This window comes from Gymnoscopelus microlampas (assembly GCF_963454915.1).
Source record: "Gymnoscopelus microlampas genome assembly, chromosome: 18".
NCBI classification, from domain to species: Eukaryota; Metazoa; Chordata; class Actinopteri; order Myctophiformes; family Myctophidae; genus Gymnoscopelus; species Gymnoscopelus microlampas.
The window spans coordinates 49858604-49883634 of NC_139955.1; the positions used below are offsets into that span (position 1 = coordinate 49858604).

The 25031-nt window shown below is 39.5% G+C and overlaps 1 protein-coding gene across 1 annotated transcript in view; it reads left to right on the forward strand.

Annotated features, from left to right (window-relative positions):
- Positions 1-22092, forward strand: part of LOC311034239 (uncharacterized protein) — a 34246-nt gene extending 12154 nt beyond the window's left edge. Inside the window, exons 11-23 of the mRNA XM_084042062.1 lie at positions 2927-2965; positions 8390-8926; positions 9015-9187; positions 10179-10399; positions 10915-11062; positions 11437-11534; positions 12317-12465; positions 17104-17676; positions 18108-18280; positions 18353-18573; positions 19304-19451; positions 20088-20194; positions 21328-22092. Coding sequence (XP_083898188.1) covers positions 2927-2965; positions 8390-8926; positions 9015-9187; positions 10179-10399; positions 10915-11062; positions 11437-11534; positions 12317-12465; positions 17104-17676; positions 18108-18280; positions 18353-18573; positions 19304-19451; positions 20088-20194; positions 21328-21634 — 2894 coding nt within the window. The 3' untranslated portion in view covers positions 21635-22092. The remainder of the gene's footprint in view (positions 1-2926; positions 2966-8389; positions 8927-9014; positions 9188-10178; positions 10400-10914; positions 11063-11436; positions 11535-12316; positions 12466-17103; positions 17677-18107; positions 18281-18352; positions 18574-19303; positions 19452-20087; positions 20195-21327) is intronic.
- The last annotated feature ends 2939 nt before the right edge of the window (positions 22093-25031 follow it).

Genomic DNA, 25031 nt, shown 5'->3' on the forward strand with positions numbered 1-25031 from the left:
TTTGAGCAGTGCTGTCCTGCGCTAGCCTGGGACCAGACGAATCTGCGAGTACAAAAAAAAAATGCACTCTGCGATTTGGGTCTGGCACCGCTCCATAGAGAATCCATTTCCTGCTCCAGAAGACGTGGGTGACCAATCAGGGCCCAGTATTCGAATATGGGAGACTGTAATTGGTAGTTGGTTGTAGGTCTAACCGTTACCAATTGCGTCAAGGGCCATTGTTTTGATCCCGCCCCTTGGGAAAAAAAACGAAAAAACGTCCTCATGGAAGAACCAGACTCATATCCACGCAGTGATATAGTCTGTCTACGCGAGGCTAGTCCTGCGCTCTGTGGGCCCGACACTTCCATTTCAACCTATAACATTTGTGTTTATAGCGAACGCAGATCCACCACATTTTATTTGTCTTTGATTAGAAATAATTAAGTAACACTTTTGTGGATTACACATTTGAATGACAATCTTAGTCACTTTATTCAGAAGTGCCGGTGTCCAGTTTACTCGCCTTGTGAAGCCGCCTGCGAGAGGCGCACTCTTTTGTACAACCAAACCTTTTTAAGACATCCAGGGTTGTCTTATTGCAATCCGTAAAGTCTGTGGGTAAAATAAAATAGAGCCTCATTTACATACAGTATAAACAGTGTTGTGCTAGTTACTGAAAACCAGTAACTAGTTACCATTACTAGTTACTTCATTTAAAAGTAACTCAGTTACTTTACTAGTTACTTACACCAAAAGGTAATGCGTTACTGTGAAAAGTAACTTTTTTGTTACTTATCCCATTATTGCCCTTATAGCCTTCATTTCAGTACTGTTATTGCATTGGAGAATAATACAATCTGTTGATCAACTTGACATGCATTTGCATCACTGAACTCTGCTAAGCAATGTGGTCTATACCAGGGGTCGCGCTATAGTATTGTAATCTGCTGGTCCCAATGTCCGGAATGATTCAAATTTATCAGACATCTGATAAAAAAATACCGGTCATAATTATGTTTAAGCATTAATTACATGCTTAGGCCTACAGCATTATATTTTGGATTGAGCTATTTGAACATGAACCATGATGAACGAGTGATATACACATTTTATATACAGTAGCAGGGTCATCTTGCACAAATACATTAATTACCTACACTACCATTTGTGCCTGGCAATCTCTGCTTCTCATCCATTGACTTACATGTTAAATGATGGCTTTTCCCCTTAAAAATAATCGATCATTTCAGGAGCAAGAGATTCAAAATCTCTTCTAAATCTAGTCAACAAGGCCTGCAGTAGGCTATGCACTGGACAAATATGCATGACATTATTTCAATAAACTAATAATATAACATGTGAAATGTTAGAGGGAGTAATAACCATGTATACACGACGGTCGACTGTCACGACCGTCATGGATGAACTTCAACCTGGTGTTTGCACTTTCTCCATTTATGGCCCGTACATCTACATTAACGTTCATATTTCAAATATAAAGTGCTTATCCCATGGCGACGGAGGTTACATGTACAGGCTCTCAGAAGTACCTGTATCATCCGTATTGTTAAATACTATGTCAAGAGAAAAAAGGGCAATTCAAAATCATTTCTTCATTAAGTCCAGTTGGAGCCTCTGTTCAACTTCAATGCCTTGGTCATGTTGACTTAATACAGTCCACATGGACATTTGAATTTTTTTTCCTGGTCTCTTACCACTATGAGGTAAAGCGAATCAGTATCAGTCATGACATTACAGTGGATGCAGTTCATACAAAAAAAATACCATACCATATCTTCTTAAGTTATTGTGAGAGTGTCATGGTGCCCTTCACTGTGGAGGTGCTGCTAGACAAGGTAATTGACACCTTAGAGCAGTCTTAAAGGTTTTGTAAATTGTTTTCATCATAATACAGTTATGAAAAGAAACATGAATCGTAGGCGTGGTGAGTGAGAGGGAGGGGTGGGGTGGAGTGTAGATTAGGTATATAATTATACACTATAACTCAGCAAGACTGTACGGAGGACAATGCTAATTCTGAGGTTTTTAACCAGCCAAATTAATAAAGACTGAGCAACTACATGACCTATAAACAGTGTTGGGCAAGTTACTTTTAAAAAGTAACTAGTTATAGTTACTGCTTTCAAAAAAGTAACTAGTTACTTTACTTTAAAATAATACTAATACAAATACAAATTAAAGTTTTTCTCTACCGTGCCTGCGGTGTTCGAGAGATATTCTAATTCATCACAATTATTTTAGAGCTTATCTTCCATTTTAGCACATTCAATGTCCAGGTAGTTGTCTTTCTGCACTGTGGCCCTGCTTTCACTGCATTCTCTGAAGGCAACAGACTGAACCGTTGCGATGGGAAGCATGTCCTCAACAGCATACCTGGCAATCAATCTGTTTAATTGAGTCTGGGTGACATGCTGTGGCGATTTAAAAAAATAGCTTTTTTAGCTGTTTAGATGGAGTAGCTCCATCTGGGGGGAGACGGAGGGGTCTTTGGAGACTAGTTTTATAACCTCAAGTACTTTTCTTAAGTGCTTCAGGAGTTTCGCACACACACCTGAATTTGGCATAACTAAGGCTGTTACTCGATGTGGACAATGTTTTCTGTCCTTCACACAGTTTACATTTGACCACACTATTTTTAGCGTCCAGTAGCCTGGAATTCAGACGGGGGCATATCATAAAATTGTCAACAATGTCCCAAAATTGTACCCCCACCCCCCTTCCCCACACACACACACCACCGGCCCCAAACAAAAAATATACAAAAATAGCTTTAGTGGAAATAGCTGACAACAAGCTCACAACGTGAACATGTTGTGAACTTGTAGACCATCTATTTTTGTTATTTGTCGTACAAAGTAGTTAAAGCAATGATTTAATAAATTAATATTATCGTAAAATATGGAATTGTCTCTCTTTTTTTCAGAGCTGAAAACCTTGATGAATTCATTGAACCTAACTGCAGGTGAGTCCTTTGTTTGTGTATTGAATGAACTGATATTCAGACAGACTTTACTTTACTAGTTTTACTAAACTTTTACTTTTACTAGTGCAGGCCCATACACAACCCACATGCCTGTTTCGAAGTGATGGTATAGTTGGTGTAGTTGTGTTGATGTTGTGATGGTATTATGTAGTTTTGTTAAAGTTGTGTATTTGTGTTGACTAGAAGTTTGGTATCTAGCGTGACGCGTCACAGATCCACCATACAGCCACCTCACAGTGTAAGAGTGTAATTTGGTCGGGCCCATGTGTATCCCACAGGTAAGCCCACTTGGATCCCACATAGGGAAAACGTGGGTCCAAGATAATTGCCTAGTTGGGGCCCACCTAGGGATCCAGGTAGAACCCATTGATAGCCCACATGGGCACCCCAGTTAGGACCCACTTCGGTCCCACATAGACTTGCCTAGTTTATTAAAAATAAATTAAAAAAGTAATTGAAAAAACACGGCCCCCTCGCGTATTAGGGGGGGAGGTATGAGTCACCAGAACCAAGGACATGAATCTAAAATGTTTAAAATGGAGTTTGAAGTTACAATGGGTTTGTATAGGAAGGGGGCGTGTCTGATAAAATTAATATCTAATATCTAAATATTGAATCAAGCAACTTAAAAACTGTCTGGGGGGCTCCCAAAAGCCTGAGTAGACGATAAAATCACCAAAAGTTTTTTTGAAAGTGAAATATCCCTTTAAGTTCTCCTTAAAAGTTGTTGAAAGTAGTTGGCGTTACTCTGCTGTAGGCATGTAGCTACTGTACTCTCCTAAATTTAAAAAATTATTGATTAGGCAATTAATCCTAGCTAAAATGATTGGTTATGACAACAAATAGGGTATTTATTTTTCCTCTGTCATCACATCAATCAAGTTCAATGAGGTTAGTTTACAATCGCAGGTTTAGTCTGACTCTGATTGATTGAATCACTTATGATTTCAGTCATCTGGCTGAACTCCCATCCTGCTGTACTGAGTTAATCAGTAGGGCCCGACTTATAAAAATGTCTCATGGAGCCATGACGTAAACCCAACAGGAAGTCAGCCATTTTAATTTATTGTTGTGTTTTGCGCATTTCAAGCCATTTTCATGGGTTGTACTTAAACAAACTTCTCCTAGGAGGAATGTCAGATCCGCCTCAAACTTGCTCAGCGTACACAAAAGACCTTAACAATGAAAAATTTAAGGGTGAGTTTTTGTAAAACGGCGTGACCGTGGCGAATCGTCAAACTTCAACGCCAAACAGGAAGTGATAATAGCTGATCTACAAGGTCATGTTTTTTTTTGTTTTTTTCTATGTAACTTTTGATCTGATTGCCATACAGACTTGTGGGTGGTGTCATTGGACTCAGATGACTCACAGTCCTTGTTCTTCATTGGTGTTACTGAGCTCCGCCCCCTCTTCTGATTGGTCGATATTTGATAGTTACTATGTTTTGCCATAACTTGAACGGTTTGTCACACAGACTTGTGAGTCGGGTCACTTGATTCGGTTGAGTCCTTTCAATGGAGCTACTTAACCCCGCCATGATATGCGTTTAGTAAAATACGATCCTATTAATTGTTTTAATTAATGATAAAGTAGGGTATGTATCTAGGGCTTCTACTGGTTCTACCGACTAAAGCCCCGCCCTCGCTGCGGTTGCTGCAAATCGTTTGCGGTTTCTTTTCGGGACTGGAAGTTCAAAGATGGCGGATTTGAATTTGACGAAAAAGTGGCTTCAAAATGGTCTGTAGAAACCAATACAGTGACAGTCTAGTCTATGATCCTGATTAAGATCATCCAATTGCCATGACACTTTGCACGCACATCCTACGGTCCTCATGGTGGCGCTATAACAGGCTGATTTGTGTTTTTACCTATAACTGGACCGATCATCATGACTTATCATTGCACCATGTATGAAAACCTTAACTTGCCATCTCCCACAGTAAGACGACAGCAGCACTGGTTACAGTTCATTTTTGAATGTATGTGCTTTAATTACCCACAGTATCTCAAACAGTATATGAATCATTTTACTTCTAGACACCAACTGAGACATTGTGCACGAGTTTACTTTGATGTTCCAAACGTATCTAATTCAGTTTCCAAAAAATCCTTTAGGTTTAAAGCTCCTTCTGACTGGAACAACCTACCTGTTCATATTCGGTCAATTTCATCTCCTCAATTGTTTAAAACGGCGCTGTCCTCTCACCTTGAGACTACCTATTCATGTTTTCACTGATTATCAGTAACAGATCTATGACACAATAATTCATGTACTGTATGTGCTTTGTGTATTGTTGTTGTGTTATTGTTCTATGTTTTGTCTTGTTTCCCCCCCTTGATTGATGTTGTTTTGTCCTGTTTATTCATGTTTTGTTTTGTTCTGTTTCTTAAATGTATTATTATGTATTCTGTAACTGCGGAGCCCCTTGAAAACAAGATGGTTCATCTCAAGGGGTCATTCCCAATAAAGAATTTCAAAGCGCGAAACTTTGCACACACACTCCTTAGAGGCCTAGGAAAAACCTTTTATAGTGCCACCAGGAGGCCAATTTTTACAAAACTTATTTTTTGATATTACTCCTACAATTTATTTCCAAACATCACGCAAATCGGTACACATTATCTCTATAGTCATGTGATCAAGATGGATTTGTCTGATTTGTCACATTCCATTCTGATTAGCATCTAAAGTTTGCAGGAGTGGCTCGTTTTTAGCAAAATGCCTCAAATCATAAACGCTGCGTTTGATTGGTGTGACATTTTGCTCTCACATTCCCACTAGGCCAAGGAGGAAATGTAAAAAATTGGCCTCATGGTGGCGCTATAACAGGACGATTCACGTTTTGGCCTATAAATCTTGAACCATAGGTCATACAATCAAAATTCTTTACCCTTGGATTTCTTGGATTATATTCATGTTTTGCGTTTTCGTTGCATAACACCGTTTTTGTTGCTACTCTTACCAATTTTGTCCAAACCTTACCCAAATTGGTACACATTATCCCTGAAGTCATGTTATCAAGATGTATCTGAAAGCCAATCTTAGTTAAAACCAAATGTAATTTGAAAACATGACAACATTTTCAGGAGGGGGACGTTTGCACACAATGCCACAAGCATTGCTTAAAGGGACTACACCATGAATTTTAACTTTTTCTTCTTTTTTGTGTGTTTTTGGTCTCCCCTACCTCTCTTCTATCCTCAAAAATACCCCAGTTTGAACACTCAGACTTTCACAGCAAGTCTGGGGTTTTCTGTAAATTGGTGTGAAAACAGACCAAACTGATTTGCAGGGTACAATCCCTCCCGTTTTTCAGTTCCAACCAATATATATATATATATATATATATATATATATATATATATATATATATATATATATATAATTTTGTATTTATTTTTACTTTTTCCACACAGAACCAGGAGATAACATGCATACAAACTGGCTCAATAGCGCCCCGTGCCAAACAGGACAATGTGGTATTGCAGGTGAAAGTGCTTTATAAGCCAGAGAGAAGTTAGTTGGAATGAGTACTGTATATCTGAGGCTTGTTTTAGGCTCAAACCTATTGAAAAACGTTTGAGGGTCATAAACAATATGATATTAAATATAATTATTATTTTTTAAATTCATGGTGTAGATCCTTTAACCCATCAGTGAGAACATTTGAACACACACTCCCAGTAGCCCACGAAATGAGGGAAACATTTTCGGGACCAGGTATAAGTGTACAGTGTGTCCTGACTATGACCTGTGCTCTGGCTGTCAGTCCACTGGGCTTCATAAGGAACACCGTCTGAGGTCTATCCCCATTCCAGGTCAGAATATAATCATTGCTGTTGGCAGAAACCTCATATCTCAATGTCAATTCTTATGTTTCCCCCCACCCCTCCCGTAAATTAATGTCCTACTTTGCCATACTAGTGTCACACAAAGGTAGCACAAATAGCCAACGTGCAAGCAATAGAGAGTCCTACTAGTTGGGTCACTTGTTCGTCAGGCAGGGGAATTTGATGAGATAGAAAGAACCTTGCATTCGTTGGTGTTACGTAGCTCCGCCCCCTCTTCTGATCATTGTCCATCATTGGAGTTACTTAACCCCGCACCCTATTCTGATTGGTCGATATTTCATAGCTCCTATCTTTTGTCATAATCTTTTAACTGTGTTCCTATTAGCGCAACTTTGTTAAAAATCCTTGTCCTTCATTATAAATACTTAGCTCTGCTCCTTGTTCTGGTTGGTCGATATTTACCCCCAACGTGGACAGAGCTTCGACGGCCCGGTCATCACTGCTTGCAGCTTTAATTTAGAATTGAATTTGTATCCATGTTTATCGCTGATATTACATTTCGTTTGCATGATTCAACTTTAACTAAACAGCACTTTTATACTGCACTCTCCATTGTCAATTTCATACTCAATTTTGACTTTTTCAGTATGTTATTTGTGATACAAGGTATTGTACAGTTGGTGGGGAGGGGGGCCCCAAAATTTGTCTGGGGCGACCGTGTTTAGGGGCGAGATAGTGAAACGCCCCCAAAGTTGGCTCTTACAGATTTTCTGAGACTCGACACGTTACAATGACTAGATAAGATTAACTTTTGTGTCTCTGGTGCATAGATTTACTTAACCCTGCAAGGCCCAGTGTGATCGCACGATCACATGTATGTTTTATAAAGAAATGAGTTTAAATCATTTTTCTTTTCTGTTATTTTTTGTTTTTTTCACCTCTAAATCCTCATTGGGTCCTATTGTTTAGTCTTACAATGCCTTTGGCCAGGATATTTGCATATAAATACCCCCCACAGAGCCAGGAATCATCACAACTTGAAAAGAATCTGGGCCTTGCAGGGTTAAAGGTGATGTGCTACCACCTTTGCACAGGATTGCACTGCATTTCATGCACTTTGCATGCTCATTTTCCTCTCTTGTAAAGTCCAGCCACACTTTGAGGATTTTTGTGTGTTCGATATGCTGCTGTCCTGACAATATTCACTCCGTCACACTCGAAGGACACTGGTGGTATTCTGATCCTACATCAGTGGGCTATCCACCCCACTCACGCGTGTAGGTGGCGTAACGTCACCACAGTCGCTTGCAGTGCACACAGCTGAGCCAAATGAAGACAGATGAGAAATTCCAGGAACCGTTTGCGGGAACCGTTAATGCAAATACGATGGAACCGGCTCCGGTTCTTCAATCTCAGAACCGGGTCAGAAAAATAACCGGTTCCGGGTCCCAATCCTATATTCCACCATGTCTTTATGTCCTATATGATTATCTATGGAAATATTAAGTGTGTGTGTGTGTGTGTGTGTGTGTGTGTGTGTGTGTGTGTGTGCGTGTGTGTGCGACACAAGCCAACCTTATAATGTGACGTTTCCATGACTACCATTACAGAGACATCAGGATCCAATGAGGAGGAAAGGACATCATCACCACGAAGATGGATGCCAGTCAGTCAAAGATGGAGGCAACCGTTGGAGTTGCTTGCAAACACTGATGACTCTATAGTTACCAAAGTTGGGAGTCTTGTGTTTGGGAAAGGTGCTGAATTCCGCATTGCAAAGGGAAGTGATGGAACTGAGGTGTTCTTGGGGTTAAGAAATGATGGCGCTGAAGTAGCTGTGAAGAGAATGACTAAATCCAACTATCGGATGATGAAGAATGAGGAAGGCTTTTTACGTCTTCCAGAGCTTGATGATCCTTCTATTGTACGATATGTTGACTATGCAGAGGATGAGGACTTTGGTTACCTTGTTCTTCAGTTATGTGAATACACGCTGGAAGAATATATCAAGTTAGGTTTTGAATTTCCTGGAGGCCATCTTTGTGAAAAGTCAATTGCAAAACAGGTTCTCACTAGCTTAAAGATACTCCATCATCAGAATCCTCCAATTCTCCACCGGGATATCAAGCCCCAGAATGTCTTGATTGGTAAGAACATTTTTTTAAACAAGCACCTAATGTTTTTTTATTTGTTTGTTTATATTTTTGTATTTATCTACCCTCATTTGCCCTGCAGATATTATAGGAAGGGCCAGATTGGCCGATTTTGGAATAAGCAGACGGTTGCTCAAAGGACAAACAACGTTTCTCACAAGCAGTGCAGGAACAAGATGCTGGAAGGCGAAGGAGACCATTAATGAACATGGTGGTGATGAACATGTACCGTGTAAAAGAAGTGCTGACATCCAGGTTTGTTGTTATTCTGCATGAGAACAATTTAATACATGAAAACAACACACACTGGCCGGCCCAAATAATGGGCGTACAGCGTTTTCACCGCACTTTTCGGCATTTATCAATATATCCTGACGTGGGCTTTATCCTACGGTACGCTGAGATCTCACGTCTGGTCGAGACCAGTTGTTGACGTTGGCTGCGCCCGTTTATTCCATTCTAGACCTGCGGAGCACCATTGTCTGACTGTCTGACAGGCATCTGGACACATAATCCACTCCTAAATGTGTATATCTACACTAATAAATAATCGCTGTGAAAATATATCATTTTATAAAGTAATTTAAACAAACTGCTTTAACAGTCATTCAGATAAGATTGTAGATCTGTCTGTATTGAAAATAGCAGATCTACAAGCTCACAAGCCAGAGTTGCATCGCGACGCGTTGTGAGCTTGTAGATCTGCTATTTTCAAAAACATACGAGCGCTTTTGCGCCGGGAGTCCCGCGGTCGTCCGACGCTCCAATATTAACGTGGTGGCACGGAATCACTGCATTCCGCCCGAGTCTCATGTACCGCTACGCTACGGAAAGACGAAGTTGGGCGGGCGTGTGTGTGTGTGTGTGAGAGAGAGAGAGAGCGAGAGAGAGTGAGCGAGAGAGAGGCGTGTGCGTGTGCGTGTGTGCGAGGCGAGCGGGGCAAACGGTTTCTTATTGGCTTTTCATGTCTTTGGTCGTATTCTGGTTCGTCTTCATGTCGTAAAATCGGGGCGTTTTGAGAATATTTAAGGGCGTGTTATTGAAATGACGCTCAGTTTCAGCCGTCACATTTATCATTTATATTGCTGGGACCAAGTGTACGCTCGGATCAGCTGTGTAGGATGCGTTGATAAATGTGACTTCGACGTTGGTGTACGGCCGAATATATGGAAAAATATATGGCGGTTTATACGCTGCGTTGATAAATGAGGGCCACTGTCACTAAATGTTTGTGTTCATTCTAAAGGTGGCTGGGATGTTGTTATATTACTTCCTGTCTGGAGGAGAACATCCATTTGGCAAAGGCCCTTGGTGTGAAGTCAACATTTTGAAAGGAGAGTACAAACTGGATCATGTTCAGGATGTGGTCGCCAAGGATCTCATTGAGAGGATGATCGATGAAGACCCAAAGAAAAGACCTACAGTGGAGAAATGTTTGGCTCATCCCTTCTTCTGGTCAAATGAAAAGTATGAGAAATAGTCAAATATTTTCCATTGTAACAATGTCATATCAATGTTACTTTTTTTCCCTGCTTCTGGGGACTGATAGTGTGCTTCTAATGCATGAAGAGACCTTCATCTTTCAATTACTTTATGTACCGAATCATCGTCCCTTTTAGTCTCTGTACCGCCAAGACGTCATCTCTTTGGGGGGGGCTAAGGTGGTGAACTTGAAGAAAACGACCACTACTTTTTCAATCTGACTGGTTTTCCAATCATACCTTTAACACACACACACACACACACACACACACACACACACACACACACACACACACACATATTCTATGAATTCAAATCTGTTGCATTTTATTTGTACTTTTATTTTATTTATTTATGTATTTTTTTTTCACATATAATGAAATGCCCAAATAAGGATGCCAGGTTGAAAGTAGTTAACAGTTTGATCCAACAGTAACCTTTCTACCAACATGTTTTATGATGGTTTTAGTACATTGTTTTTGTTTTGTAAAATCTTCCAGGAGAGTAGAGTTCCTGAAACTGGTTGGATATGAAGAGGAAGTAGAGAAGTACTACAGAAACCCAGACCACCAGAAACTCATGGCAGTATTGGACCAGTATGCTGAGAAGGGACTGTTTGATGCATGGAGAGACAAAATGAAACGCAAGGTAACTAAAGCATCTTTTGAGTTTAACTCATTCCCTGCCTAGAACGACTAAAACGACTTCTGTCCCATAAGCCATGCCTGCCTAGAACGACTAAAACGACTTAAAAAATAATAATATATATATATATATTTATTTATTTTTGACCCAAAGACCAAGGAGATATGATTTTTCGAAGATCTAGACTCCCATCCACTTCCTTGTTAACTTAAAACTTAAAAATTCTGTATCTTGGCTCCTGAGTACTTTTTTTTTCAATGAAAAATCTTGGCAGTGGGCAAACGCGGCCAGAAATAATTCAGGCAGTGAATGAGTTAACATGTTGTCTATGTCCAATAGGCTAGTCCATGTAATATTGAAGTTGTATGTTTTTCAAGTTGCCACTCAGGGTGTTCCAGGAGATGGAGAACAGGAAGCCATACTCTGAGAATGGATTTGAATTGCTGCGCTTCATACGCAATCTCCATGCACACTTGTAAGTTGAATTTGATTACAACAGTGTAGTTGCTCCCATTAATTTATAGGGTTAGGGTTTATAAGTAGAGTTTATAAGTACAATTATATATTTGTTCACTTCCCTGGGTGTGTAGTCCTGTCCTACCTAAAGTGTGGGGTAGGATGTTTGGTAGAACAAGGTAGAAATCAAGGTCACAATCAAAGAGCATATTTGTTTCATTTTTATAAAACTTAGTGGTAATGATCAGATAGGCTCCTCCTCCCAGGTGCATGTGTTTAATTTATCAGTGTAGGTCAGGACAATGAAAAATTACACGCGCGCACACACACACACACACACATTATATTATTATATTTATACATGTGGTCCACATCAGCCATTGTCCTCAGGTTGCTGGTTTACACTTCTTTACATCACATCATCCTCCATAAAGTTACTGGCCCTCATTTATCAACGGAGCGTAAAAAACGGCTTACATTTGCCAGACCCAGAGGGTCGGCCTACATGAGGCATTGTCTGTCCCTCTTTCGTCCCTCTTTTGTCCCTCTTTTCTCCATATATGGCATAAATGGGAAGTCAGATACACAGACAGATACACACGTCATGAGAAGTCCGGCCATTCAGATTTCAACCACTAGGGGTCTGGCAGTACCAGATCTCCTGGTTCTAGTTTTCTATATATTCGGCCGTACACCTACGTCTAAGTCACATTTATCAACAAATCCTATACAGCCTATACTAGCGTACATTGGGTCGCAGCCTTGATAAATGTCAGTGATCACTGCTTTGTGTGTTTACAGTGCTGAGGTTGCTGCTGACATTGACCTGATGGAGATGTTTCCTGGTCTGTTTCTCTGTGTCTACCTGTTTGCCCAAGACCAAGGCTGGAACAAACGAGTCACCCTGAAGAAGATGTTTAGGCTGACGTCCACACATCTTAAGGACATTGGTACTGACTGTGCCCTGGGTGAACCCTCCTTTCAGCCCCCTCGCCCAAAAAGAAATTTGCATAATGTAGACGTCATTTAACTCAACTCTGACAGTAGAGATATCCTAAATTAATGACAGGAGAAATGACTGTATTAACCACATGAACCCTATCGTTCCTATTCTGTAAACATTCATCAAAGATATTTTACTTTACTTAATTTAATTATTTCGACGGGACAACGCATATTAATGAACAATACACACATTATGTAATGTAAATATACCGGATGTAAATATACCGTACTCCCCAGACATAAAAAACAAGAAACTAAATGTAAAAACATTATAAGAAACACATTAGAGTACAAAAGGTACAAACAAGAGGAAAAACAATTAATGAAAAATGTTTAGCCTATTTTTAACCTATTTAAGATATAAAGGAAAGAGAACAGTGAACAATAACTTAATTTTAGCCTATTTAGAAAATGTTCACAGGTTTGTCTGTCCATGATCCATGTTCTGAGTTGGACCTACAAGTTGGACTCTATCTCTTATATCAGTGGGTAGATTGTTCCGGCTAATGCTTCCCTTTCGCCTATAGGAGAAGGGCATGAACCATGTAATGGTTTATGCATCCGTGGTTCTCAAACCTTTTCATGTCAAGGACCCCCAAATTCATATGTATTTAGCTGCGGACCCCCATCTGTAAAGATTTTGTGGCAGGGACCTCCAGGCCAGAAGTGAAGATTTATGTAAAAAAAACAATTCTTAATACTTTCAAGATATTAAAGCAGAATCTGAACGGGAACTCAGTCAAACAGAATAGACAAAATAAGGCACAGACAAAGTCACAGTTTTAGAAGAATTGGTGATATATTTCTGATATCAAAAAGGAGCCTCAAACTTACTAATTAATTAATTCAGCAGGACAAGAACTGTATGCAACCGCCAGTCTGAACTCAAGGAACAGACTGAAAGGGCACAGGTTTCATACAAGTGACCAAACAATTCTCTCTCATCAAAAATACCTCCTCTCCCACATGGAACACTCGGAATCACTCGGCTCATCCTCAGACTTAAGTTGTTAATTTGTCACCTTAGCATGTGAAGTGAAACAAAAGAATGCAAATGTGTTTGTTAGGAGCAGTGTTGGGCAGTAACGAATTAAAAATAATATATTACTGTAATATTATTACTTTTCCCAGTAACGAGTAAAGTAAGGTATTATTGCCAAAACAGTAATATAATACCATATTACTCGGTCAAAAAAGGCCTCGTTACTCGTTACTGATGACGAGCGCCTTTTTTTTTGCTCATTCATTCATTTAATATGTACTCTCTTTCCGTCTCTCGTAGAGGCGCGTTGTCGCATCATGCAAAAAATAGAGCAGATCTACAAGCTATCAACTTACGTCAACAGAGATGATTCTTAGCTTGCAGATCAGTTCTTTTTAGCACGCAGCCTGCGCACAGTTATGACGTAGCGCATGACCAGTTTGCGAGCGCCGACACGTTTATTTCTCCGCCTTTTTTTAACTTCAAAAAGCTCTCAAACTTCTATTTTGAGGCATGGAATTTACTTATGAGATATCGTTCGGATAGAATTTAGTTGTTTAACTTCATATATGTGGCCCATTAATCATGACAGAGCCTATTTAAAAATACAAATTCAGAGAACCAGCAGGGGCAGGCAGTGACAATTGTATCCGAATAAAGCAACCTACTTTCGGCATGGCCCTTTCAGAAGTCCCCCTGCGTCACTTATCTGGTGGTCGGGGAAACAAACTGCTGATGAGGAGGAAAAAGTGTTCCTCTCCTCTCCTCTCCTCTTCTCTTCTCTCCTCTATATCATTGGTTCTCAAAGTGGGGTCCGGGGACCCCCAGGGGTCCCCAGCTAAATGATAGATTAGGCACCAAATGGACCCTGTCTAAATCCTTACATTCTGTCAATCATCAATAGCTCCTTATCCTCTGGGTGTGTGCCCGATCACTTTAAACACGCAAGTATCCAACCACTCTTAAAAAAACCAAGCCTTGATCCACAAGTTCACAGTAATTATAGGCCAATCTCCAAACTCCCTTTCATCTCAAAAATCTTAGAAACAGTTGTCTGTAATCAACTTCTACAGTTCCTTAATCAGAACAATACATTTGATAAGTTTCAGTCCGGCTTCCGCCAGAAGCACAGCACTGAAACTGCACTACTTAAAGTCTCTAGTGACATCCTTATGAGAGCCGATGTCGGTGAGTGTTCGGTGCTGCTGCTGCTTGACTTGAGCGCAGCGTTCGATACGATAGACCATTCCATCCTCCTTAATAGGCTCCAACAGTGGGCGGGACTAACCGGGTCGGCCCTGACATGGTTATCCTCCTATCTGACTGGGAGAAGTTTGGCTGTCGCTTGTGACAATTATGTCTCCTCCTCAGCTCCCCTGACCTGTGGGGTCCCCCAGGGCTCCATACTTGGTCCAATTCTATTCTCCCTCTATTGCTCCCCCTTGGCACTCTTATTAACAGCTTCGAAGGAATATCCTATCATTGTTATGCTGATGATACACAATTATATCTCTCATTTAAGCAAACTGATCTCACTAAACTCACAGTCTTGCATGACTGTTTAACCGGTATCAACAATTGGATGGCACAAAACTTTTTACAACTCAACCCTGATAAAACCGAAATCCTCATCATAGGCCCTGAGATTAGCTCAAATGCAATCCGTCTGTCCCTTGGTCCCCTGGCAACTAATGTCAAACAGTCTGCAAAGAACCTAGGTGTCTTCTTTGTCAATCAAATGAACTTTGAGTTCCATATTAAAAAGGTTACCCAGTCATGCTTCTACCATCTACGCAATATCGCAAAAATAAAATCAATGCTCACTTCTCAAGACCTGGAAAAAATCATGCACGCTTTTGTTTCCTCCCGTCTCGACTATTGTAACAGACTCTATACCACCCTGAGCCGTTCATCATTATCCCGACTTCAACTAGTTCAGAATACGGCAGCCAGAATCCTCACAAACACCAACCGCAGAGCACACATAACTCCGGTGTTAGCCGCACTGCACTGGCTACCAATTAGGTCCAGAATAGATTTTAAAATTATCTTAACCACTTATAAAGCATTACACGGACTGGCCCCATCTTATATATCGGATCTACTGCCCCCTAAGGACAATGTGAGATCCCTCAGGTCTTCTGACAAAGGCCTTCTTAAAATACCTAAGTCCAACCTCAAAACAAAGGGTGACCGGGCTTTTGCAGTGGCTGCTCCCACACTGTGGAACGCCCTACCATTGGCCCTAAAAAATTCAGAGTCTGTTGAAGGTTTTAAGAGGATGTTAAAAACACATTTGTTCCATAAGCATTTTTACCCATGAAGTTCTACCTGACTTTCATGGACAAATTGCTTTGTTTTAATCCTTGTTGTATTGTTTTATTACTCTATTTATATACCTTTATACTCTGTTGTTATCGTGTTAATTTTGTTTAATCATTCTCCATTGTACAGCACTTTGTAACCTTGTTTTGAAATGTGCTTTATAAATAAAATGTACTTACTTACTTACTTATGGGTCTGTAACTCTGAGAGTGTACAAATGGAACCAAATGGCCCCGTTAGGGTCCATTTGGTTCCATTTGTACACTCTCAGAGTTAAATTGACATAGATTTTACAACATAAATTGCGGTCCAAGTGATAGAAATGCCATTAAATGGGGGTCCGTAGCCCTAATGCATGTCAAACTGGGGGTCCTTGAAATTAAAATGGTTGAGAATCACTGCTAGAGCCGTAAAAAATCTTCTCTTAGTTATGGGGGTCCCTGGCATATCTTTTGAAATGGGGGTCCGTGGGCTAATAAGTGTCAATTTGGGGGTCCTTGACATGAAAAAGTTTGAGAACCACTGCTCTATATCTCCTCTCCTCTCTCCTCCCCCTGGCACTTTGGCTAATTAATATTGACTGGTGTAAGATATGTTGAAAAGGTTAAGAAATATTCAAAAAGTTTACTTTATTGTTTCAGTTTTTGAGAGGCTGCAGCCAGTGTGTGCAGTTCAGATTGATGTTGTTCCTGTAAGGATAATTATTGTTCCAATTCCAAATATGGAATTTGTAGCAGCACAATACATAAAAAGATAAAGACTGTTGACTGTTTTCTATTGTTCCATTAAATTGGATTCAGTTCTAAAAGGCTAAAAACTGTACACGTCTTTTCTTTTGTGGGGGGCGCGGGGAAAGTAATATAAATTAATATGTAATATATTACTCTTGATTCCAAGTAATATAATATTATTACTTTTCAAAGGAGTAATAAGTAACAAGTAACATATTACTCTCCTAAGTAATATAGCTGGTTAGGAGACAGGATGTCTAGCAGGCAACCATTCCTAAAGCAGGGTGGAGCCCCAAGCAGAAGAACATCTTCATTTTAAATGTTAATGTTCAAATAATGTTCAAATATCCTTGACAAAGATTATTATTTTTGTTTTAAAAAATAGCAGATGTACATCTGTATTTTTTAATAGCCAACGTATAAATGGATAAAGGCCTTTATGTCCTATATGACTATCTGTGGAATGATTAAACATTTAAAAAACTTGGTGTGTGTGTGACACAAGTCAACCTCATAATGTGACGTTTCCATGACTACCATTACAGAGACATCAGGATCCAATGAGGAGGAAAGGACATCACCAGGAGACCAAGAGGCACCGAGAGATAAAACAACACGAATGAAACAACCACGGGAATGGAACCGAATCAGTAAAAGATGGAGTCGTCATTTAGAGAAGCTTGCAAACATTGATGACTGTAAAGTTACCAGAGTTGGGAGTCTTGTGTTTGGGAAAGGTGATGAATTCTGCATCGCTGAGGGAAGTGATGGAACTCAGGTGTTCTTGGGGTTAAGAGATGACGGCACTGAAGTAGCAGTGAAGAGAATGACTAAATCCAACTACAAAGCGCTGAAGAATGAGGAAGGCTTTTTACGTCTTCCAGAGCTTGATGATCCCTCTATTGTACGATATGTTGACTTTGCAGAGAATGAGAACTATGGTTACCTTGTTCTTCAGTTATGTGAATGCACCCTGGAAGAATACATCACTGAACACAACCCTTCTGAACTGAAGAGGAAACAGCTTGCAGATCAGTTCCTCCAGAGCTTAAGAGTTCTTCATGGTCACAATCCTCCTATTCTTCACAGGGACATCAAGCCTCAGAATGTCTTCATTGGTAAGATACAACATAAACAAGCAAATCAATAGAAATATGAACAACATATCATCACTGTCAGGTGGAAACCTTGTATGCTCATTACTTTTAATTAATGTAAAATCTGTTTTGGATCCAATGTAGTTATTATTTAGTCACAAGATCTTGTTAATACTTTTCATTTGTTCAAACACACACACACACACACACACACACACACACACACACACACACACACACTTAACCACTTTCATTGTCACTTTCATTCACACTTGTGTGTGACACACTTCTACAACAAAGAAGTATTATTTATCAAAATAAAAACAAGTTTAAATATGGAGATACAAGCTTTCTGCCAGACAGTAACAATGTATTATAACATAACAGCTGTAATAATTAGTTAAATCTAAAACACTATTATATTGATGTACCTAATTCACCGATATTCACAGATATTCAAGGCAGAGCAAGATTGGCAGATTTTGGAATAAGCCGACGATTATATAGAGGACAAACAACCCATTACACAAGCCGGGCAGGAACAAAATGCTGGATGGCAAAGGAGACTATCGATGCAGATGGTCATGATGATGACATCCCATATAAAAGAAGCACTGATATCCAGGTTGGTGTTTTTTATTCTGTGTGAGAACAATTGAATTACTTATGAATATTCATACTCATGTTCATTCTTAAGGTGGCTGGGATGTTGTTATATTACTTCCTGTCTGGAGGAGAACATCCATTTGGCAAAGGCCCTTGGTGTGAAGTCAACATTTTGAAAGGAGAGTACAAACTGGATCATGTTCAGGATGTGGTCGCCAAGGATCTCATTGAGAGGATGATCGATGAAGACCCAAAGAAAAGACCTACAGTGGAGAAATGTTTGGCTCATCCCTTCTTCTGGTCAAATGAAAAGTATGAGAAATAGTCAAATATTTTCCATTGTAACAATGTCATATCAATGTTACTTTTTTTCCCTGCTTCTGGGGACTGATAGTGTGCTTCTAATGCATGAAGAGACCTTCATCTTTCAATTACTTTATGTACCGAATCATCGTCCCTTTTAGTCTCTGTACCGCCAAGACGTCATCTCTTTTTTGACAGAGGGGGGTGTTGTGTTAGGCAATTATATAGTTGAGGGATGAGTTCTGCTACGACGAGGTATAGTACTGTAGTTTTATTAACAGGTAGGAATCTGCACCGGCTCTCATAGGAATGTCATTAATTCAATAGCACATTACATCCGTAGAAGCCACTTCCGGTGTCCCGGGCGATACCAACTCAAGGGGTGTCTAGGCTAAACCATTACACAGTGTATCTAATATAGATTACACCACAGGGGGGGAGCACTCCTTTTTCAATCTTACTGGTTTTCCAATCATACCTTTAACACACACACACACACACACACACACACACACACACACACACACACACACACACATATTCTATGAATTCAAATCTGTTGCATTTTATTTGTACTTTTATTTTATTTATTTATGTATTTTTTTTTCACATATAATGAAATGCCCAAATAAGGATGCCAGGTTGAAAGTAGTTAAAAGTTTGATCCAACAGTAACCTTTCTACCAACATGTTTTATGATGGTTTTAGTACATTGTTTTTGTTTTGTAAAATCTTCCAGGAGAGTAGAGTTCCTGAAACTGGTTGGATATGAAGAGGAAGTAGAGAAGTACTACAGAAACCCAGACCACCAGAAACTCATGGCAGTATTGGACCAGTATGCTGAGAAGGGACTGTTTGATGCATGGAGAGACAAAATGAAACGCAAGGTAACTAAAGCATCTTTTGAGTTTAAAGGGGCTACACCATGAATTTCTTTTTTTTTTTGGGGGGGTGGTATTTTTTGGGCTCTCCAGTGTCTCTTGTACCCCAAAAAAATTTTTTTTTTAACATTCAGTCATTCATTCTCATTTCAGAGATTTTCAGAATGGGCGTGTCTGAACAGGCCATCTCAGAATGGCAATGCAAGTGACATCACTTGCATTTCTAGTCCCGCCCCGAGCCCGCTAAATGTACGGCAACAAGGACTTCCTTCCTGTTTTGGGCGAAGGGCGGGCCGTATTCTAATGGGGGCGGGGAAAAGGGATGAGGAGGGCGGGGGGCGGGGGGGGGGGGGGGGGGGGGGGGGGGGGCGGCGATGATTGACAGACAGAATTGCTCAGTAGCACCCCTCTGCCCAAAAGGACGTTTTGGTATTGCAGCTGAAAAAGCTTGGAATGACAGACAGTCAGATTGTGAGAAAAAATATCTGGATGTTTTTTTAGGCTTACAACCTGTTTAATACGTTTTAGTGGGCAATATTTATATATAATATTTTTTTTTACATTCATGGTGTAGCCTCTTTAACATGTTGTCTATGTCCAATAGGCTAGTCCATGTGATATTGAAGTTGTATGTTTTTCAAGTTGCCACCCAGGGTGTTCCAGGAGATGGAGAAAAGGAGGGGGAAGACAGGATACTCTGAGAATGGATTTGAATTGCTGCGCTTCATACGCAATCTCCATGCACACTTGTAAGTTGAATTTGATTACAACAGTGTAGTTGCTCCCATTAATTTATAGGGTTAGGGTTTATAAGTACAATTATATATTTGTTCACCTACCTGGGTGTGTAGTCCTGTCCTGTCCTACCTTAAGTGTGGGGTAGGATGTTTAGTACAATCATATTTGTTTCATTTTTATAAAACTTAGTGGTAATGATCAGTAGGCTGCCCCCCCATTTTATTTTTTGTAAATATCAAATAAAATGAGGATTTCTATTTAAAGAGTAGCATACGGTATAAATATAATTGTATAGAGCTGAGTTCTTTGAGTCTTTACAGTCTAGTCAATGTTTTAAACTCATGCCATGTCTATCTAAATGAGTGTCAGCCAGGAATGTCAAAAAGAGATTTTATTTGCCACTTGACCACACATGGATGGAGTTTAGATCCCATGGGGACGGTTGTGTTATTTAAAATGAGCTAGTGTTGGTTGTCAAACAATCAAAATGGTACTGTAGGTCAAGATGCATTTTCTTATGATCTGTTAATAGTTGACACAATGACTCTACAGTCATTTAACTGTTCAGAGAGGTCACATTTTTAACAACTAAATGACCTTAACCATATTTCTGTTGTCCTTATCTTAATTTCATAGGCTCAACATTCTTGTCTATCAATGGTAAAACATGTATTATCTAATTAAATAGAGTTTTGCTTAAAAGTAATCCAAAAGTAACTGAAAGTAACTAGTAGTTACTTTTTAAATGGAGTAATCGGGATTACGTTACTGACTACATTTTTTAGCAAGTAACTTGTAACTGTTGGGGATTCCTTTTTAAAAGTAACCCTCCCAACCCTGGTTCAGTATTAGTACTTAGATTACATACTGTATACTTGATAGATAAATACATAGAATTAGATAGCAGCAGATAGATAGATGTCAGTGTGTTCAGTACTTTAAAGCAGCAGATATATAGATGTCAGTGTGTTCAGTACTTTATAAAGCAGCAGATATATAGATGTCAGTGTGTTCAGTACTTTATAAAGCAGCAGTTAGATAGATGTCAGTGTGTTCAGTACTTTATAAAGCAGCAGATAGATAGATGTCAGTGTGTTCTTCATAACATTTAGTGTTCAGTGATCACTGCTTTGTGTGTTTACAGTGCTGAGGTTGCTGCTGACATTGACCTGATGGAGATGTTTCCTGGTCTGTTTCTCTGTGTCTACCTGGTTGCCCAAGACCAAGGCTGGAACCAACGAGTCACCCTGAAGAAGATGTTTAGGCTGACGTCCACACATCTTAAGGACATTGGTGCTTCTAGCTCTGATGGTGCCCTGGGTGAACCCCCCTCTCAGCCCCCCAACCGAAAAAGACCTAGAGCTTCTATCCCTGATGGTGACCTGGGTGAACCCTCCTGTCAGACCACCGACTCCAAAAAAAACAAGAAACTTCATGTAACTCAACTCTGACATTTAAATTAATAAAATTTACATTATCAAGCAAAATACACACATTTGCATAAATAGCGCTGGTAAAACGACATCAACCTGTATAGATCACATTTTCACTAATGCTGTTGTCCTCTGCTCTAAAGGAGTATCAGTTCCTATTGGATGTAGTGACCACCTACCTAAAGTGGCTCCTAAGTTGGTCTATAAGAGATCATACAAGAGGTTCTGTCAAGAATCGTTCTGTAAAGATGTAGGTAATATATGTTGGTCGGAAATATATAAGAAGGAGAATCCAGATGAGGCAATTAAAGCTTTTGAAAATTTATTTTTTGAAATTATTAATAAACATGCACAAGTAAAAAAATGTCCTGTGAAAAATGTCAGGGCACCATGGATTGACAAAGACTTGAAAGAGTGTATGGTTAAAAGGGATGTGGCAAAAGGTGTGGCAAACATGACTGGCAAATATACTGTAAACTGAGAAACCAAGTCACCAAAATAAATAGGATAAATAAAAGACTATATTTTTAATCAAAATTAAATTAGTGTAAATATGATGGGGAAAAGCTGTGGAGCACTTTAAATGATATAATGGGCAGAAAGCCTAGTTCAACACCATCATTTATTGATACTGGCGAATCATTCTTAACAAAGCCCAGTGAGATAGCAGATTATAAAAAAAAAAAATCATTAATAAGGTGGACAAATTGAGGAGTGAAATGTTATCCACAAGTAACACATTATCATATAATATAGAAGAACAGATTATGAAAGGTAAGAAGTGTCATTTTGAACTAAAGAAAGTAAATGTAGAAAAAGCCAACTCTTAGGAAACTACTTAATTATTTTCAAATTTTCAGCATGCTTTCCGTGAACAGTGGTGGCTTATCCAACGGGCTTGAGGTGCTGAAGCACAGGGCACCAACCTTGGGGGGGGGGGGCATTTAGAAGCAGCGGCTGCTAAAGGAGCGCTACAACATTGAAACGTGCCAGTGAAGCGTCGTTTTTTCCTGCGCTGCAACCCCCCCCCCCCCCTTAGTGCAGCATTCGATGTCATAGATCATACTTTATTACTGAACAAATTCAAATGTTATAACTTTACACATATATGCAATAGAATTGTTTAAAAGATTTTTGTCAAACAGGAAACAGTATTTTTTTTATAATGCCAGTTTTTCACAGGTGGGACAGCTACAGTGTGGTGTGCCACAGGGCAGCTGCCTAGGTCCTGTTTATTTTCCATTTTTGCCAATGGAAAATCAGACAACAGCAGTTATGTATGCTGATGATACAACCTTATATATGCCAGCAAAATCTATTGATTATTTTAAAGTAATGCTAGGTAACTTTTTCAATAAAACTACAGTTAAATTGTATATCTTTTGTGAGTGGCAAATGTTTCACTCACTCCATGAATTTCACCCCCGAAAGCCTTTTATTTATATATTTACTATTGAACGGTGTCAGGGTTGACTTTCCCGCGATAATGACGTCATCTGGCCGGAAAACGGAAGCAGAAATGCACCGGTTTCCTGTTTGGCCAGGAACTACCGCACCGGTTTCCTGTTTGGCCAGGAACTACCGCGCTATTAACAAAAAGGAAACTCACGCTGATTTTAAGAGATTGTATGATTTGAAAATAATAAAACACAGTTCACGGTAACTAAAGCTCCACTGGCTAAGAGAAACGATCCACAGATCGTATAAAACAATTAAAAGAACGCTTTTTGAAACGCTTCCGGTGAAAACGAATGGAATTCTGGGTAACTGAGGAATAAACAAACGGCCTGCAGTGATGGTAATGACCAGCAGAGGCTGCTAAAAATCGTTTTTTTGAAACTTGCACTGTACAACTTTAACAGTGACTATGAACTCAGAACTACAATTTGTTATAATATGGGTTAATAGTAATAAACTAGTTCTTAAAAAAACAAAAAGCATTGTATTTGGATTCCACTGCCCTGCGAGCGCTCAAGAGTGTAGTGAAAATAAACAAAACCATTTCACTACTCACCGAAGTAAAGGCTGTTTTGTGTTGTTGAAAGTCTATTCTCGGAGGTGGGAAGCCTCTCGGCACCCCACCTACTCTGTAAAATACACTTTTTGGGCAGAAAATAAAATATGTCAGCGATACGGAAATTATTTTTATTTACTTCACAGTGCCCTCTCGCTGACATATTTTATTTTCTGTGGTGGGGTGCTGAGTTTATCTATAACAAGTGTGGTTGCCCTGTTAGGGCAACCACACTTATAGGCCTCTTTGTAATGTAGAGTATTCACAGTTCAATTCTTATGACTCTAACATTTATTTAATGTTTTTTTTTCTCAATCAATTTTCTTTCTGACATAAACATTCAATGCTTGGGGCCATCCATCCATGTTATAGCAGGGCTCCTGGATTTCTCCTGAATTTGGGAGAATCCTGGAGAAACTCCCAAAATTCACCAAAACACAGGAAATGACATCTACTATGTTAAAAAGGTTTCTGGGGCTGGACCTCCAGACCCCCCACTTGGGAGACGTGGTCAGTGCATGCAATCATACAGAGATATTAACTTTTAAGTAATGAATGAGAAAAGATGGGTCGTGCTTTGCTTCAGTCATCAAATCAATTTCCGTAGACCTACCTTTAGCGTTTTAATGGATGAAATTGTACCCATCATTCCTTGATTCTCACAGTACAAATATTGTAATGTTAATTGTGTTACTGTTGACTCTGTTTTTGATCATTATTGTAATGCAGTCAGAGTCTGTTACTTCTGTGGAATATAACAAACACTGTAAAAGTTTCCAGTGAAAGTGTATAATGTTTATTTTGCAATGTTGACAATGCATGTTATATATTGGTGTGTTGGTTGTGTGAGGGTGCTGGGGGTGTGGCTAGTGGCCAGACCCCCCCCCCCCCCCCTCAGATCTCCTGGATTCTGACAGTTCAATGTTGGTAGCCCTGATAAAGCAGGCCTACATAATGGACCTTTGGTCTTGTAGCCTACAGTAGGCTATAAAAGCACAAACCAAAAGGCAGACATTATATCATGTTAACTTTGTATCTCTGTTTAACTTTAACAATTCATTCATACATTATATTATAGCCTATATTATGTTTTTTTTGTCTTCATATGGGTAATTATTGAGGTTAATTCACTTGCATATTCATTGAAAGCTTTTTTGATTGAATATTTTATTAGGCAAAAAATGTAAAACAGCACAGTTAGATTTAAAATACTTTGTCTAACAGGTCCGTTCATAAAGTCCTTGCGGACTGGTTTCCAATGAGGGCCTTGGTATTCAATTCATAGACATATATAGTGGCACCACAGTTCGAATATCATTACAAAGAAAAACAGCAAAAAAGATAGCACTATGTACAACAAAAAAATAAAAAAGGGGGGGGAAAGATATGTACAAGAACAGG